Below are 13,197 nucleotides of genomic sequence, written 5' to 3'. Positions count from 1 at the left end.
CGCAGAATATCCAGAGCTCGTCACTTTCGGCAAGAAAGGCTTCATCCAAGTCGTGCGCTTCAACAAGGAGCGCGAAGACCGGATCGCAGCCGACCGAAAGCGAGAGCTAGACGAGCGTATCAACCGTCAAAAGGGTTTCCGCTGGATCGTTGAAGCACTCCATGGCAGTAACATCGCCAACATTGACCTCCGCGAATGTGCCAAAGACAGTACCAACGGCGAGCCCATCTTTGCCGACATGGACACGTATAAGGCGCAATTCAACCGTGCTCAGGCCTTGCTTCGAGGAAACCCCAAGATTCTTGTCGGCCACAACTGCTTCCTCGATCTCGTCTACATCTACCGGACTTTCATCGGGCAGCTCCCAGATACTGTGGAGGACTTCCAGCGGAAGCTCCACAAACTCTGGCCGGTGATCGTGGACACGAAGTACATGTCAACGCATAACTGCGGCGACATCAACCCTGCGTCTTCACTCGAGCAGATCGCCGGTCAGCTCAGCGCACAGAAGACGCCCATCGTGGACACAGACACTCAGCATCCCAAGTACAACAACGTCGAGGCATTCCACGAAGCCGGCTACGACAGCTTCCTCACGGCTCAAGTGGCCGTGCGGCTGTCTTCGAAGCTGGAACAAGAGGGTGCCTATATCGACGTCAAGGACGAGACTGCCGAAGCCACCGGACCGACTGACATCAGCAACGGCATCGCAGCCATGAAAGTGAATGGCGACGCAGCAGAGCATAAGCATGAAGAAGGCGAAAACAGCGCCAACGAGCCGTACGACAGTAGCACTGAGATCAACGGTTTCCAGCCATCCGAAGTCGGTGGAAAGTGGAAGACAACCGGGGACGATACGCTTGGCACAGCAAAGGACGACCTCTTCAAGTACGAGCCCGGCAAGCGGAGAATGAGGCACATCAACGAGGATGTCACGATCGAGGGCGGTATGCCCAAGTTCTCGTCGGACTTCTGGCGTGTTCATGGCAACAAGCTCAGAGTCTTTGGCACTCAAGAGGGGCTGTGTATCTTGGATGGGTCGGCGGATTCTCCAGTGTCGGAGGACGGAGGCGTGGGTCTGTGAATGAGTGTGGGATTTGTGGTGGTGAAGGAGGGATGAAGTCGATTCATCAAAAAGGTCCTGAATACTTTTTCTCTTCTTGTTACTGATGCTAGGCCGTCGCGTAGGTGCGAGCGATCCTAGGCAGCCTGCAATTCTAGTATCATCATGCTCGTACTTTTTCTTTCTCCCTCGTTCCATCACCGCCTGCCAGGCCTCTTGGGTCTCGCAAAGCCTGCACTAGGCTTGCTCTCTGTACCAGACTGCTCTGCACTCTGACTTCCACCACCAAGTGTCTCCGCCGAGATCTCATCCGGCTCCGTCGCCTCCAACGACTTGGAAATCGTGATCCCCGCATCCCGCTCCGCCACGATCCTCGTCCAGCTCTTGCTCGTGCTATAAATCATCCTCTCCTTGATCTTCGACCCGGTGGGACAAGTATATATAAACAGAATCGTCGCTCCAGCCCCACCATCTGCACTCTGCTCAGGATGCGAATAGAACGAGAACCGTGGCTCGGTCGTCGAAATCAACCCCCCAACCTGCTCAGGTTGTATCGAATCCGCTGACGAGTCCAGCGTGAGCGTCTCATCAGGCAGTTGATATTTCAACTGCACGAGCGTGCCCCTGCACCCTTCCTCCTTCAGACTGCCCAATGCCTCGAGAACGCCCAGTTCCGTGGGAACATCGATCTTGCCGCTAACGTGTCCTCGTCGTGCGCCCGTGCCGCGCGATTCTTGTGCTTCTGCCTCTTTCACGCCCTGCAGACCCTCTTCCTCTTCTGTCAACGGGGCCGAGAGGCTCGTGTGCGCCTCGTGCTTGTCCCAGCCCGAGGCAGTCAACTCGCTCTTCTCAGTCGCGAACAGCGTTTCTCGAAACCGCTCAATCCCCAACTCGCGGACGAGCGTCAAACGTGTACTGGCGAAGAGCATCTTCTGGCGCACGGGAGCGGCGTTGGGGACGTAGGTGACTGCAACGTAGCCGTCTGGAGCGCCGGGCTCGACTTTGAGAAGGATGTATGAGGCCGCATTGGGGGTCAAATGCTCTTGTAATTGACCTAGGTCATCTTTGAAAGAGGACCCTTGGAGTGGAATCGTGGTTTTGGGGATCAGCTTTTCGTTGTCGATGCCTGCCAGCAGGGCTCGTTCGGTGGAGTTGGATACGAAGGCGTTGAAGGCATCTTGGAGCTCTTGGGAGGCTGCGGATCGTCAATTGGAGACATCTTGACAGTGAGGAACAAGCCATACTAACCTGAGATTCCAGACTGCATGGTGAAGGTGGAGGTGTAATGTTCTCGAATGTCTCCTGGTGCTGCAGGTGCCCACGAGGTTGGTTCCGATCCGAAGTGGGGCGCAGCGGCAACGTCACCTCTTCACGGACCTTCACTCACTTGTCCTTTCACATGAGACTTCGGATCGGAAAGATTCAAGCTAATTCGTGTGCCGATAGAGCTTATTAGCTAAGTGAATGACAGGAATGTCCCGGTCGTCTTGGGTACGGCCCGTGGACCTGCCTGCAGAAAGCCCCCGAGGTCCACTTCACCTCTGCTTCCCTGCTGCTCCGCTATAGCTAAGTCTCTTTTGTACATGTAATTAACTTTCTCTTCCCTTGGTAGCTACAATTGGCGTTGGATCTTGGGAGCGAGAGAGAACTCTTCCACAGCATCAGAGTAACATTATGGACTTCATCGTCGGCTCCTTCAACCACCCAAGTCTCTACCTCTGCCAGTTCCATCCCGCAACATCCAACACCGAAGCATCTGTCAAGATCGTGCGCGAGCACCCGGCCATTGGCGGCCATTCCTGGCTCTCCTTCTCGAAAGACAAAAAGTACCTCTACTGCACGGCCTGGCTGGAGAAACCTTCGATTGCTGCTTATGCCGTCCGTTCTGGAGGTCGAGATGTTCAATTCCTCAATGCTAAGCCCGTCAAGTCGCTCTCTGGATATGTGTGCAGTAACGAGACACACGTCTTCAGCGCAGGCGGCCCTTCAGGCGAGGTCTTCAGACTGGAAGCAGATGGCTCGATTGGCAAGCTCGTCCAGGAACTTGACTTCGTGACAGGGCAAGGAGAGAACCAAAGCGAGCAACGTGGCAAGGTAGCCCATGGTGACTTTGGCGGCCTGAGGCATGGAGCGCACAGCGTTGATCTCAGTCCGGACGGAAAATACCTCTACGTGGCGGACATCGGGAGGAATTGTATCTGGACTTATAAAGTCACTCACAGCAAAAGAGGTATAGACGATCCTCCCCTGCAGCTCGGAACAAAGCATGTCTCGCCCAGGAGCCATGATGGACCAAGACATACCTGGCCGCATCCGAACGGCAAAGTATTGTACAGTCTGCAGGAGCATAGCAGTATGGTCGACGTTTTCGCCATCGCAGAGGATGGCGTGACGTTGGAGCATAAGCAAGCATGCAGTGTGCTTCCACCTGGAAAAGACTGTAAGAAGTACTGGGCTGATGAGGTTCGATACTCGACTGGGCCAGATCCGTCGAAGCCAAGATATCTCTATGCTTCGAACAGAGGCCTGGATGCGGAGACGTTGGGGTTCGTTGGCGCGTACAAGTTGAAAGAAGATGGATTCCTGGAGGAAGAGGAGCCAATCGATCTTTACGAGACGCCAACCAGCGGAGGATTGGCGAATGCAATTGAGCCTGCCCCGTGGAAGCAGGAGCACGGCGATATTGAATATCTTGCCATGACCGATAGCCAAGAGTCGAGATTGGCAGTCCTGAGCTTTGACGGCAAGAAGATCAAGGAAGCCGCGCATGCGACTGCTGGAAAGACAGAAGATGGCAAGACGATTGGACTGGCGACTGCGGTGTGGTTTTAGAAGTGGATGGCCATCGTTTCGTCCAGAGGTGCTTGCCACTGGCCTGTGTCCACTTCGAGCGAGGTCCAGTAGATGCACAGTGGCAAAGCAGGCTTCCTTGCCTGTCAATAGTGCTGCATGCTTCGGCCCTTCAGCAGCCACGAAGGTCAAAGCCATGACATGCCCGCGAAGCACTTATTGCTACTCATATAAGCTGTGCCATGAGACAGCGGGTATCATCCCCCGGGATCTCATGTCCCATCTTTGTATCATATCAACTCTGCATCCCCACTCCTCACTTTTTCTCGTATCGTAGTCCACCTCAAGACCCAGACATCCCCTCTCTTCAGCTCAATATCATCATCCGGCGGCCTCGACACATAGCCATCCCTCAGAACTCTGCAGAAGACTGCTGTATCCTCATCTGGCTTGTCCACCATGCTGACCCCTCCCGTCGGGTCATCCAGTTTTTGTAGTTGAGCAGGAAAGAGCGAGAGGAACGAAGCGTTGTAATGTGAGGATAGTAGGGCCTGATGGGAGACCAGATACTGCGATTCGAGCTTCGATAGGATCGGTTGATCGCCTAGGTCCGCAGAGGTAGCGACTGAGTGGTAGTGCAGTGGATGTTTGTCGATCTTCGCTATCCTCGCTCTCAAGAACGATCTCAACAAGAATTTGACCCGCTCAAGTTCCGTCTGCAATATAACGAGCTTAAAGTTCGATGTAGGATCCATGGCACCAGTCATCTGCTCTATAACCTCAATCTGGCTCTTGACGCCCTGCGTGCTCCTTTCGATCAGCTCGGTAGGATACGGCAGCAACTCCGGCGAGCTTCTCTCGTTGATCCATGCTCGTGTCAAAGCCTGCAAGTCCAGAGCTCGTTTGGATATGGCTGGCGCCGAGACTGAGGCGAGGATGTCTGAGATATCGGCGTCCATGTCGAGGTTGACATTTGAGAAAGGCGGGGCGGGATGTAAGTGAAGGAAAGGGACGCGACGCGCAGGATTTAAGTTCCTCTACCGGCTCTAGCGCGTTGGCACGGGACTTCTGTCTTTTTGACCTCACGTCCACCACGACGACCCTCAGCCTTTCGATATGTCATCAAGTAACTTTTCATTAACACACCAAGAAATACACCCACACGATGTGGCAGTATATAAATGGGTAATTGTGAACAGACAGGACCTTTCAGAACACCAAGCCCTTTCTTGCTTCCTCCTTGCTAAGTTACCATGCCGGCCGATATAGAGAGCCTATCCAACGAGGTGATACTGCTGATCCTCAAATATCTACTCTACGACCTTCCAACCATTCGTATTCTAAGCGCACTCTCGAAACGATTCCAGTCACTCGCCGAAGATCTCTTGTACAAGAACGTCTTCTTTCGAAGAGGCGACGTCTGCGAACAACTCCTTCGCAATGTGCAAAGACACCCAGCCAGAGCACATGAAATTCGCTCGCTTGAAGCAAGATGCATGAGAGACTTTCAAAATGGTCTGCAGTCGCTACACTTGCTCTTAAGCCGAACTACCAGGCTCGAAGAATTGACCATCGAGAGTCCGCTCTGCAACTATACCGGCAACTGGCGAGGCACACATGGCTGGGATCGAACCTTGTCTTCTCTTCTCACAACCCTAGCATCAGCTGCAAGGTCAGATGTGCCCCCGTCGATTCGCAATTTGCCCTTGCAGAGGCTGAAGAGACTGACTCTGCATCTCTCGGGAACGCGGGCAGCACACTCGGATCAACAGTGCCGATTCTGGATTATCGAGAAGTCGTGGGCGAAGATCTTCGCTCATCCAAGCCTCGAAGACCTGTTCGTGTCATACGCCGCTTTTCCCCCTACTGCATTCAGAGAAGTCATGAGTCTCCCTCGCACCCCGCTCAAACGACTCAAACTCGTGGAGTGCCACGTCACTCACGAGGCGGTATTCGACATGCTGTCGCTTCCCCTCGCGCTGGAGCATTTGCATATCGGGGAAGCTCGAGAAGAAGTGGGATGCCAGCATGAATGGGAAACGGACCGCTGGTACCTCCTTCCACAAGACTGCTACGACGATCTTTGCCGGAAAGACGTGCTCAAGGTCATCACTGCGCTCAAACACCAGGCCAAATCGCTCAAATTCCTCGGATATAGCACCGGTGTGTCGTACAGTCCGGACGAACTAGAAGCCAGTCTCACCAGCCTGTCCCAAAATCCAGACGCTAGCTTTGGATCCTTCACAAGGCTGCAAGAGATCTTCTGTGGCGAGGACGATTCCCTCCACCGCCTCATCTTCGACCGCCGGTTTTCTGCGCCGCCGAATCTACGGACGTACACCAGGTTCATGTCACCTCCATCACCATGGTATCCATCACGATCGCATCGCTTCCTCCAAGCGTTCTCGCCGGTCCAAGCGCTCGCCGACAAGGGCGTTGCACTGAAACATTTCAATCTTGTCGTGGAGGACAGCCGGATCCATTCGTTTGAAGATCACCAAAGAATTATCAACGCTATAGCACAGGATTTCCGCAAGAAAGACGCGAGGATGCAGGTATGGGGCTATTTTGCTCGCTCATGGTATCCGCCATATTTGTATGGACAGATGAGGATGCAGCATCGGTTGTGCTTGGACACGCACTGGCCGGAGAACAACGGGTGGCTCGAGGCAGGCGATTGGGAATGGTGTGATGAGGATTTCTATTAACCTGTTGGCGTAGGGAGAGCCAACGCGAGCTTCGAGAGTACAAGTTGGACATTCACGGTCTATGTCGCCTACAGTCTGCTCGCCGAAGCGGCAGGTCTGGGTGTTGCCATCAATGCCATGACTCTCGAGATTCTCTGCTAGGCATAATTCTATGCTACTTACGCGGCCCAGCTCCTGCTACCCTTGAGGAACTCGTCGAACCAAGCAACAGCCTGCAGGAATGCAGCCTCCTTGGCGTACTTTACTGGCGCCTTGGTGGTGTCCGCACGAACAGCGAAGCCGTGCTCGACATCGCTGTAGAGCGAGATCTGGTATGGGATGGACATGTCCTTGATGATGTCTTCCGTCTCTCGGCGCTTCTCCGCGGGGAAGATCTGGTCGGTTTCTGCTGTGATGTCAGTATCGAGCTGTCGAAGCATTCGCGGCAACAGTGTGACTACGCACCGGCAGCAGCAATCGACAGAGGGCCAGTCAAAGCCTTGACCTCATCGGCATCCACAAAGCTAGGATGCGCCATGTAACCCACATCCACACCCTTGCCGCCAGTCATGAAGCGAGCGACGTATTTCGCGCCAAAGCAGTAGCCCACCGCGCCAATCTTCTTCACGCCCTGGTTCTGCTTCATGTCCTTGATGATCTTCTCAACGATCGGGTCCACCGTCTCCTTCGTGTGACCCTTGGAGGGGCCTGAAGTCGTGAGCCACTTCATGATGTCGAAATCCGCTGGTCGGTTGAGGGGGATTGGGTCGCCCTCGAAGAGATCGGGCATCACGACGTAGTAGCCATTGGCGGCGAACTGGTCGGCGATGAGCTGGGCGTTCTCGAACTTGTGGCCGATGACGTCTGTGAGGATGAGGATTGCGGTGGAGGTATCCTTGGATTCGGGATAGGCGAAGTAGGTCGAGACTGATAATGGTCATGTTAGATCCCATTGATTTTTCGAATGCCGCCCTTCTGCTTACCGTCACCAATGTTCTTCAGCTCGCCAGTCGGCGTGCCCTCATGCTTAACACCAATAGTGCAGCACTTTCCTGGTGGGTTGGATGCCATTTTGATAAGAAATACTATGTGAATAGAGTGATTCGGAACGTGTGAGACTGATGAGAACGAAGAAGAACAGTAAGAGAACAACAACAGGGATTCGTCACCCTTCTTATGACGAAGATCTCGCAAAAGCTCTCGAAGGACAGAGCTGGCCAATCCTTCGAGCAGCTATCATCACGGTCCCCACTGGCTGATGGGTGGATTGTAAAGCTTTGAAGCTCGCTCGCTTGCTTGCTTGCCCCTCTCCCGATTGTTATCCGATGCCGGCACTGCGTCTCTTACCCGTGCCTGTGTCTGGTGCCGGGTTCGCGGGCGTGTTCAAGCTTTCGCTGGGGTGAGCTGCAGGGTGAGCGAGACTCGCCGAGACTTTCGCGAGGGGATGATGCAGTTTTCCATCATCTTTCAATTATTAAAAGCGTTCTTTTTCCTATGGATAGCTTTGTTTCGTCGTCCGGTTGGCGTGTCGAGAGTCGTACAACGAAGCTCACCTCAGCGTCCGAATCTCGAAGAAACAGAGTTCACCAACGTCCACGCACGGGCCTCGAACATTGCCTTTAGTAACCAGGTTGCCAACCACATTCTCAATCATCAAATAAAGATGTCGAAGACTTCGTAAATACTTCAATATCCGCTGCCTATCTCCTATACTTCCGACGAGGTCATGTTGATCGTGTGGATGGCAACGGCTTAACAAGGCGATATCGGGACGCCTTAGTTCACAAGCCGTGCCTATGGTGGTCATCAAGGCTGTCGGCTTTCAAACAGACTTCGAGGGCGACATGAAGCCGAGAGTAAGAGTTGTATTCATGTCCACGGAATTGCTTTGTTGCACGATGAGTGAACAACATGGCCCCGAAGGTGCGTCAATCCGAAGTTCAGCGAACTGCTTATTCATTTACCTCTTTCCAAAATAGGAAGAAGGTGGTTTTGCAGAGGTCCTATGTTTCGCTTCGAGATCCGAGCAGAACATGTCTACGCTTGGCACTGCGACTGGAAAGTATCACTCTCGACAAACACCGCACTTGTGCTTCCATTCAACCCAAGCTCAATCAACGTCCTGCCGTTCGGATCATACGTCGGCCATCCATAATCCTTCAGCCCATTGCTCGGATCCCTCGCAAACGCAGCCCAAGCACCCTGATAGTACTTCGAAGTGGCTGTCTCAGCTGCTGTATCTGGACCGCGTAGATCGGACGTGCCAAAGATCATAGGAAGGTCTGAAGAATGGAATGCTCCTAACCATGGAAGTGGATTGAGATTTGGCCAGGTGCCGAAGTAGCGCGTTCTCCACACGGGTACACCGAATGATGCTTTCGCTGCTGCGGCGGCGTCCCCTGGACAATTTGCGAACGAGGCGGTGAAGGCGGCTGCGGCGGTTTGGTTGACTCCTGCTGGGTCGTAGTCTAGGAGAGTGTTGCCCTCGTTGTTGACCATGGAATATATTGTCGGACGATGCGCGAACAGGCCCCTGGTTTGCAAGTCGGTATAGTTTTCGAAGCGAGTCAGGTTGTCTGCCGTCGGCGAGAACGAGAGCGCTTTGCCGCCGTTCAGGGTTGCGTTGTAGCTATTGTACACCTCGATGATGGTCTGTGCATCTACCTGTTGCATGCAGGAAAGGTTTCATCTGGATTCGTCGTGTTGCCGCATCCAACGCGAGAGGCTACATATGTGAAGTTGGAGCCGGTTCGATCGGGGGTGGCACTAGTGGCAACGCCAGATTGTGGTATGAAGCCTTGGACCAGAGGATCGAATGGGTATGCGTATGTGTAGAAGTCGACGGCTATCCCTCCAGCCTAGATGTGGTCAGTAACATTGCAACCTGGGCGGGAGCGAACTTCATACCGATTGGCCGAATAGGGTCATTTGCTCGGCATCTCCACCGAATGCGTAGATGCTCTGGTAAACCCACTCAACTGCCTTGCGTTGGTCGAGTAAGCCCGGATTCAAGTTCCTGCCGTTGAGCGCTGCAGCATTCGGATAACCGAAGATGTTGAGGCGGTAGCTGTGCACGGGTCAGCGTCTGTTCTTATTATCTCAAGGACAAAGTACGCACTTCAATGCCACGACAATGACGTTCTGATCAGATGCTAGGCGATCACCGTATTTATACTGACTCGCTGCTCCGCCTGACGTGAAGCCACCGCCTGCAAGCATAGGATGTCAGGCAATATACTTGGTTGAGGAATGTCAAATACGAACCATGGATCCATATCATTACAGGCAGCTTGTCGCTCTTGGTCGCATTCTTTGGAGCCCAAACATTGAGCGTTAGACAGTCTCAACACTTTGTCAGCCGAGAAATTCGCAGCGCTTCCACTTGCTTCCTTACCCTCGCTTTGAGTCTGACCAGGAGAGATAAGAAAGCCCGTCAGATACTCCGTGTACGCAGTTTCCTCTCCATTGCTGTACTGAATACATGACGGACCAAACCAGGAACCATTGATAACTTCAGCGCTTGGGGACCTCGTCACTGGCGGGCGCCAGCGGAGTCCGCCAACAGGCGGTTCGGCATACGGTATGTTGCCATAGAAGTGTGCAGCTGAATTGTTCGGCCAGACCGTGCCTTGGACGGCGAAAGACTCGGTTTTGACCAGGAGGTTGTTGTGGATGGAATGATGTGGGAAGCATGAAGCCAAAGCCGCCCAGAAGGGGACCAGAGCAGTAAGTGAAGTGTGGAACATGGTTGACTTGGCTGAACCTAGAAACAGAAAAGGCTGAAGTATGTATCTTACCTGGTTCTCGACCTTTTGTAACCCACCAAGCCCCTCATTTGATGGAACGTCGGTTCATTTCGATCCGTCCAGATTGCATGGCATTACCGAGGAAAAGCCTGTTGTTAAAGCATGGCAGTTGATATTGGGCACGATTGAGAGGGAAGAAGTCTCTGCCTGGCAAGTCTCTTTAGTGTGGAGAGCGATTCTGGGGCCCCAGACTCTCCCCACAAACCGTCTCGAATCGTTTGATATTTTTTCTATCTTCCACCAGGTCGAATGCTGCACCAACGTGCTTGCCCTCCGCACAGAAGAGGCATCGAGCCAAGCGGTGAGCATGTCGGCCAATGGTTGCCTCTGCAGCCGTTGCAGGCTTTGCAGTCTCGTTAGCATGCTCTGAGCCATTCGTCTCTTGATCGCAGGTGAGCCCCGCTGTGCATTTGGCGTGCTCTGCTTCCTGATAGTCCATTGTCGCTTGGCGGTCGATCTTCCGGTTGTGTCATTACCCGGTCAGCTCCAGGACATCATCCCAGGGCCATTGGGGCACAGAATGTACCATCAATGTCTATTGTGTCCGATATCGTATACAGGATTCATTTCGTGAGTCCAGGCTAGGTCATGAACCAGGTTTCGAGGCTACAAATTCGAGAGCAAGATGAGTCGTTTCGAAGGGTGAAGTCAACAGGAAAGTGGGGCTGGGCGTGGCTTGTGATTGGTGGACTGGACAATTGGAGAGCAACGACGCCACACATCGCACTCGCAACCTCCTCGTTGCCTCGCCGTCATCATGATGGCCTGTAGATTCCATGTGCCAGTCTCTCCATCGACTTCATACTCTCTACAATCGACACGATGGCCTACACGACAGAAGCCGAACGCTGGGCCGCCGTGAAATCTCGAGACCCCAACGCCGAAGGCCACTTCGTATACACGGTGAAAACAACCAAGATCTTCTGCCGCCCAACATGCAACGCCAGGCTGGCCCGTCGCTCCAACATCGGCTTCGCCAATACTGGCCCAGAGGCTCAGGGACTAGGCTTTCGAGCCTGCAAGAGATGCCGACCTGAGCTCGCGAAGTTCGTCCCAGAATCAGAGCAGTCGATTGAGAAAGTGCGGCAGATGCTCGAGAATCTACCGAACGATGCGCCTTTGCCCAGACTGGAAACTTTGGCGTCTGCAGCCGGTTTGACCAAGTATCACTTCCATCGCTGCTTCAAGAAGGCGACTGGCCTCACACCGCGTGATTATGCACTGCAGCGGCGGCAGAGTCGAATGTCGGAAACATCGCCTCAGGCGGCCATTCCTGGCGATTCAACAATCAGCACTCCATCACTCGCATACGATGCGACACCCCAGCATGCATCTAGCGCAACTCCTGATACTGTGAAGACACCCGACTTTACCTTCGACGACTGGCTTGCAGCTGGACCCGAAGATCCAGCGCTCTTCGACAATTACCCCTTCGATTTCGGAACCATTGATATGAACAGCAACGCTGCAGTGCCTCAAGCTTTAGACCTACCGAAAAACGTGAACGATGCCCCAATAAGTTTCCCGATCCATTACAGCGTTGTCGACACGATGGACGGGGTTCTCTTGATGGCTTTTGAAGAGGCACAAGTGTGCAAGCTGGAGCTTGTTGCCACTACAGTGGACGCTATGATGGCTTTGGAGCGATCATTCCCGAAGCTGTACTACGTTCTGGTGCCAGTGGAAGAAATGTTGGACGAGCAAGGACCGGTAGTCCAACAGAAGGTTCGCGCGGTTGTCGAAGCTCTTGAGCACCCGTTCGGTAAGGCTACAACCATGCAAGGGACTGGCAATTGGCAGAATGGTATGGGTTAGCGATCAATCTTCCTCGACAGTTTCGTGCACTCTCACTCAGGAAGCTGGTCTGTAACAGAAGCGTCGAACACCACGATTGTATTATCTATGATCTGGAACCGCTTCCTCTAACGATTATGGTCGATTGAGTCTGTCATCAAACAGCCCAACTGGACTTGGTCGCAGGCATCCTATACAACTCCTCCTCAACGCCCGCCAACGTCGACTCCGCCAACATTCCGCCCTTGAGCCCGTACAGATGTTGAAACATCATGATCATGGGCCTCCACTTGTCTGGATCGATACGATTGGTATGCCCAGAAAGACGCAACTCATCAACCACATACGTCTTGAGCACTTTCACTTCGAGAGCCAGCGGGACACCACCTTCCGGATCCAAGATGTGAGTCAGAATATTGTGATGTACATGCAGCTCGGCTTCCATCTGCACAGGGCATTCTTTGATGCGAGGAGGGCGAACCATGGCGGATGTTTCGGGCGTCAGGCCTGCGGCGCCAAACTTGTCTTTGACGTGGCGATAGCCTCGCGCGATCTTCCCTGCTGGGACCTCTGGAGTGCCGGTCGTACGGGCAAGGGCATTGACTGCGGAGGTCATGTCGTCGGAGGGGAGATTGAGGACACATTGCTTCGTGCGCAGGCTGGAAAACAGGAGATTAGCACTCGATCGCGAAAGTCTGAATGATGGAATACTTGCAGATTGAGTGTCGTCTGCGACGTATGCTCAAGACCCAACATGCACGACGAGCCAATCCACCAAGCGGAAGACATTGGGCCGATGTTGTATGTCCCATCTTCGTTTTCCGTCGTGATGAGGACGACTGGAGTGCCCCAGTAGAGGATGGATGGGTTGATTTCCGAGTGGGACATTGCTGTGATTTTGCAGAATACGGAGTGAGGTGCTTGAATGAAGAAAAGTGCTTGGAGGACTATGGATAGGCACTTGACAGTGACAACTGCCAAGTATTTATGTACTTGACATTGAGTCAGGCCCCCATTGATTCAATAGCAAGTTCGTTCAGCTCTGTGATTCAGCAGC

At 53.4% G+C, this 13,197-nt stretch overlaps 8 protein-coding genes across 8 annotated transcripts; 3 read left to right on the top strand and 5 right to left on the bottom strand.

The window, feature by feature from the left end:
* Positions 1-1,260: 1,260 nt before the first annotated feature.
* Positions 1,261-2,330, bottom strand: M409DRAFT_57549 (uncharacterized protein; the record flags this gene model as incomplete). Its single annotated transcript, XM_033813661.1, has 2 exons — positions 1,261-2,258; positions 2,312-2,330. The coding sequence occupies 2 exons, from the start codon at positions 2,328-2,330 to the stop codon at positions 1,261-1,263; spliced, it is 1,017 nt and encodes a 338-aa protein (XP_033664143.1).
* Positions 2,331-2,737: 407 nt separating this feature from the next.
* On the top strand, positions 2,738-3,895 carry M409DRAFT_68554 (uncharacterized protein; the record flags this gene model as incomplete). The annotated part of the gene is made up of 1 exon (XM_033817892.1): positions 2,738-3,895. The coding sequence occupies one exon, from the start codon at positions 2,738-2,740 to the stop codon at positions 3,893-3,895; it is 1,158 nt and encodes a 385-aa protein (XP_033664142.1).
* A 248-nt stretch (positions 3,896-4,143) lies between these two features.
* M409DRAFT_26296 (uncharacterized protein) lies at positions 4,144-4,812 on the bottom strand (the record flags this gene model as incomplete). Its single annotated transcript, XM_033808049.1, has 1 exon — positions 4,144-4,812. The coding sequence occupies one exon, from the start codon at positions 4,810-4,812 to the stop codon at positions 4,144-4,146; it is 669 nt and encodes a 222-aa protein (XP_033664141.1).
* Positions 4,813-5,106: 294 nt separating this feature from the next.
* On the top strand, positions 5,107-6,561 carry M409DRAFT_26295 (uncharacterized protein; the record flags this gene model as incomplete). The annotated part of the gene is made up of 1 exon (XM_033808048.1): positions 5,107-6,561. One exon carries the CDS (start codon positions 5,107-5,109, stop codon positions 6,559-6,561), a length of 1,455 nt encoding a protein of 484 aa, XP_033664140.1.
* Positions 6,562-6,719: 158 nt separating this feature from the next.
* Positions 6,720-7,611, bottom strand: M409DRAFT_57547 (uncharacterized protein; the record flags this gene model as incomplete). The annotated part of the gene is made up of 3 exons (XM_033813660.1): positions 6,720-6,946; positions 7,006-7,467; positions 7,524-7,611. 3 exons carry the CDS (start codon positions 7,609-7,611, stop codon positions 6,720-6,722), a joined length of 777 nt encoding a protein of 258 aa, XP_033664139.1.
* Positions 7,612-8,577: 966 nt separating this feature from the next.
* On the bottom strand, positions 8,578-10,286 carry M409DRAFT_68551 (uncharacterized protein; the record flags this gene model as incomplete). Its single annotated transcript, XM_033817891.1, has 6 exons — positions 8,578-9,204; positions 9,258-9,398; positions 9,448-9,607; positions 9,659-9,749; positions 9,805-9,882; positions 9,935-10,286. 6 exons carry the CDS (start codon positions 10,284-10,286, stop codon positions 8,578-8,580), a joined length of 1,449 nt encoding a protein of 482 aa, XP_033664138.1.
* Positions 10,287-11,168: 882 nt separating this feature from the next.
* M409DRAFT_26292 (uncharacterized protein) lies at positions 11,169-12,161 on the top strand (the record flags this gene model as incomplete). The annotated part of the gene is made up of 1 exon (XM_033808047.1): positions 11,169-12,161. One exon carries the CDS (start codon positions 11,169-11,171, stop codon positions 12,159-12,161), a length of 993 nt encoding a protein of 330 aa, XP_033664137.1.
* A 136-nt stretch (positions 12,162-12,297) lies between these two features.
* On the bottom strand, positions 12,298-13,028 carry M409DRAFT_26291 (uncharacterized protein; the record flags this gene model as incomplete). The annotated part of the gene is made up of 2 exons (XM_033808046.1): positions 12,298-12,799; positions 12,916-13,028. The coding sequence occupies 2 exons, from the start codon at positions 13,026-13,028 to the stop codon at positions 12,298-12,300; spliced, it is 615 nt and encodes a 204-aa protein (XP_033664136.1).
* Between the last annotated feature and the right edge of the window lie 169 nt (positions 13,029-13,197).

The sequence above is a fragment of the Zasmidium cellare genome (genome assembly GCF_010093935.1).
Source record: "Zasmidium cellare ATCC 36951 unplaced genomic scaffold M409scaffold_31, whole genome shotgun sequence".
Taxonomy (NCBI): domain Eukaryota; kingdom Fungi; phylum Ascomycota; class Dothideomycetes; order Mycosphaerellales; family Mycosphaerellaceae; genus Zasmidium; species Zasmidium cellare.
Note: the sequence above shows the minus strand (reverse complement) of the source record. Positions and strands in the feature narration are given on the sequence as shown.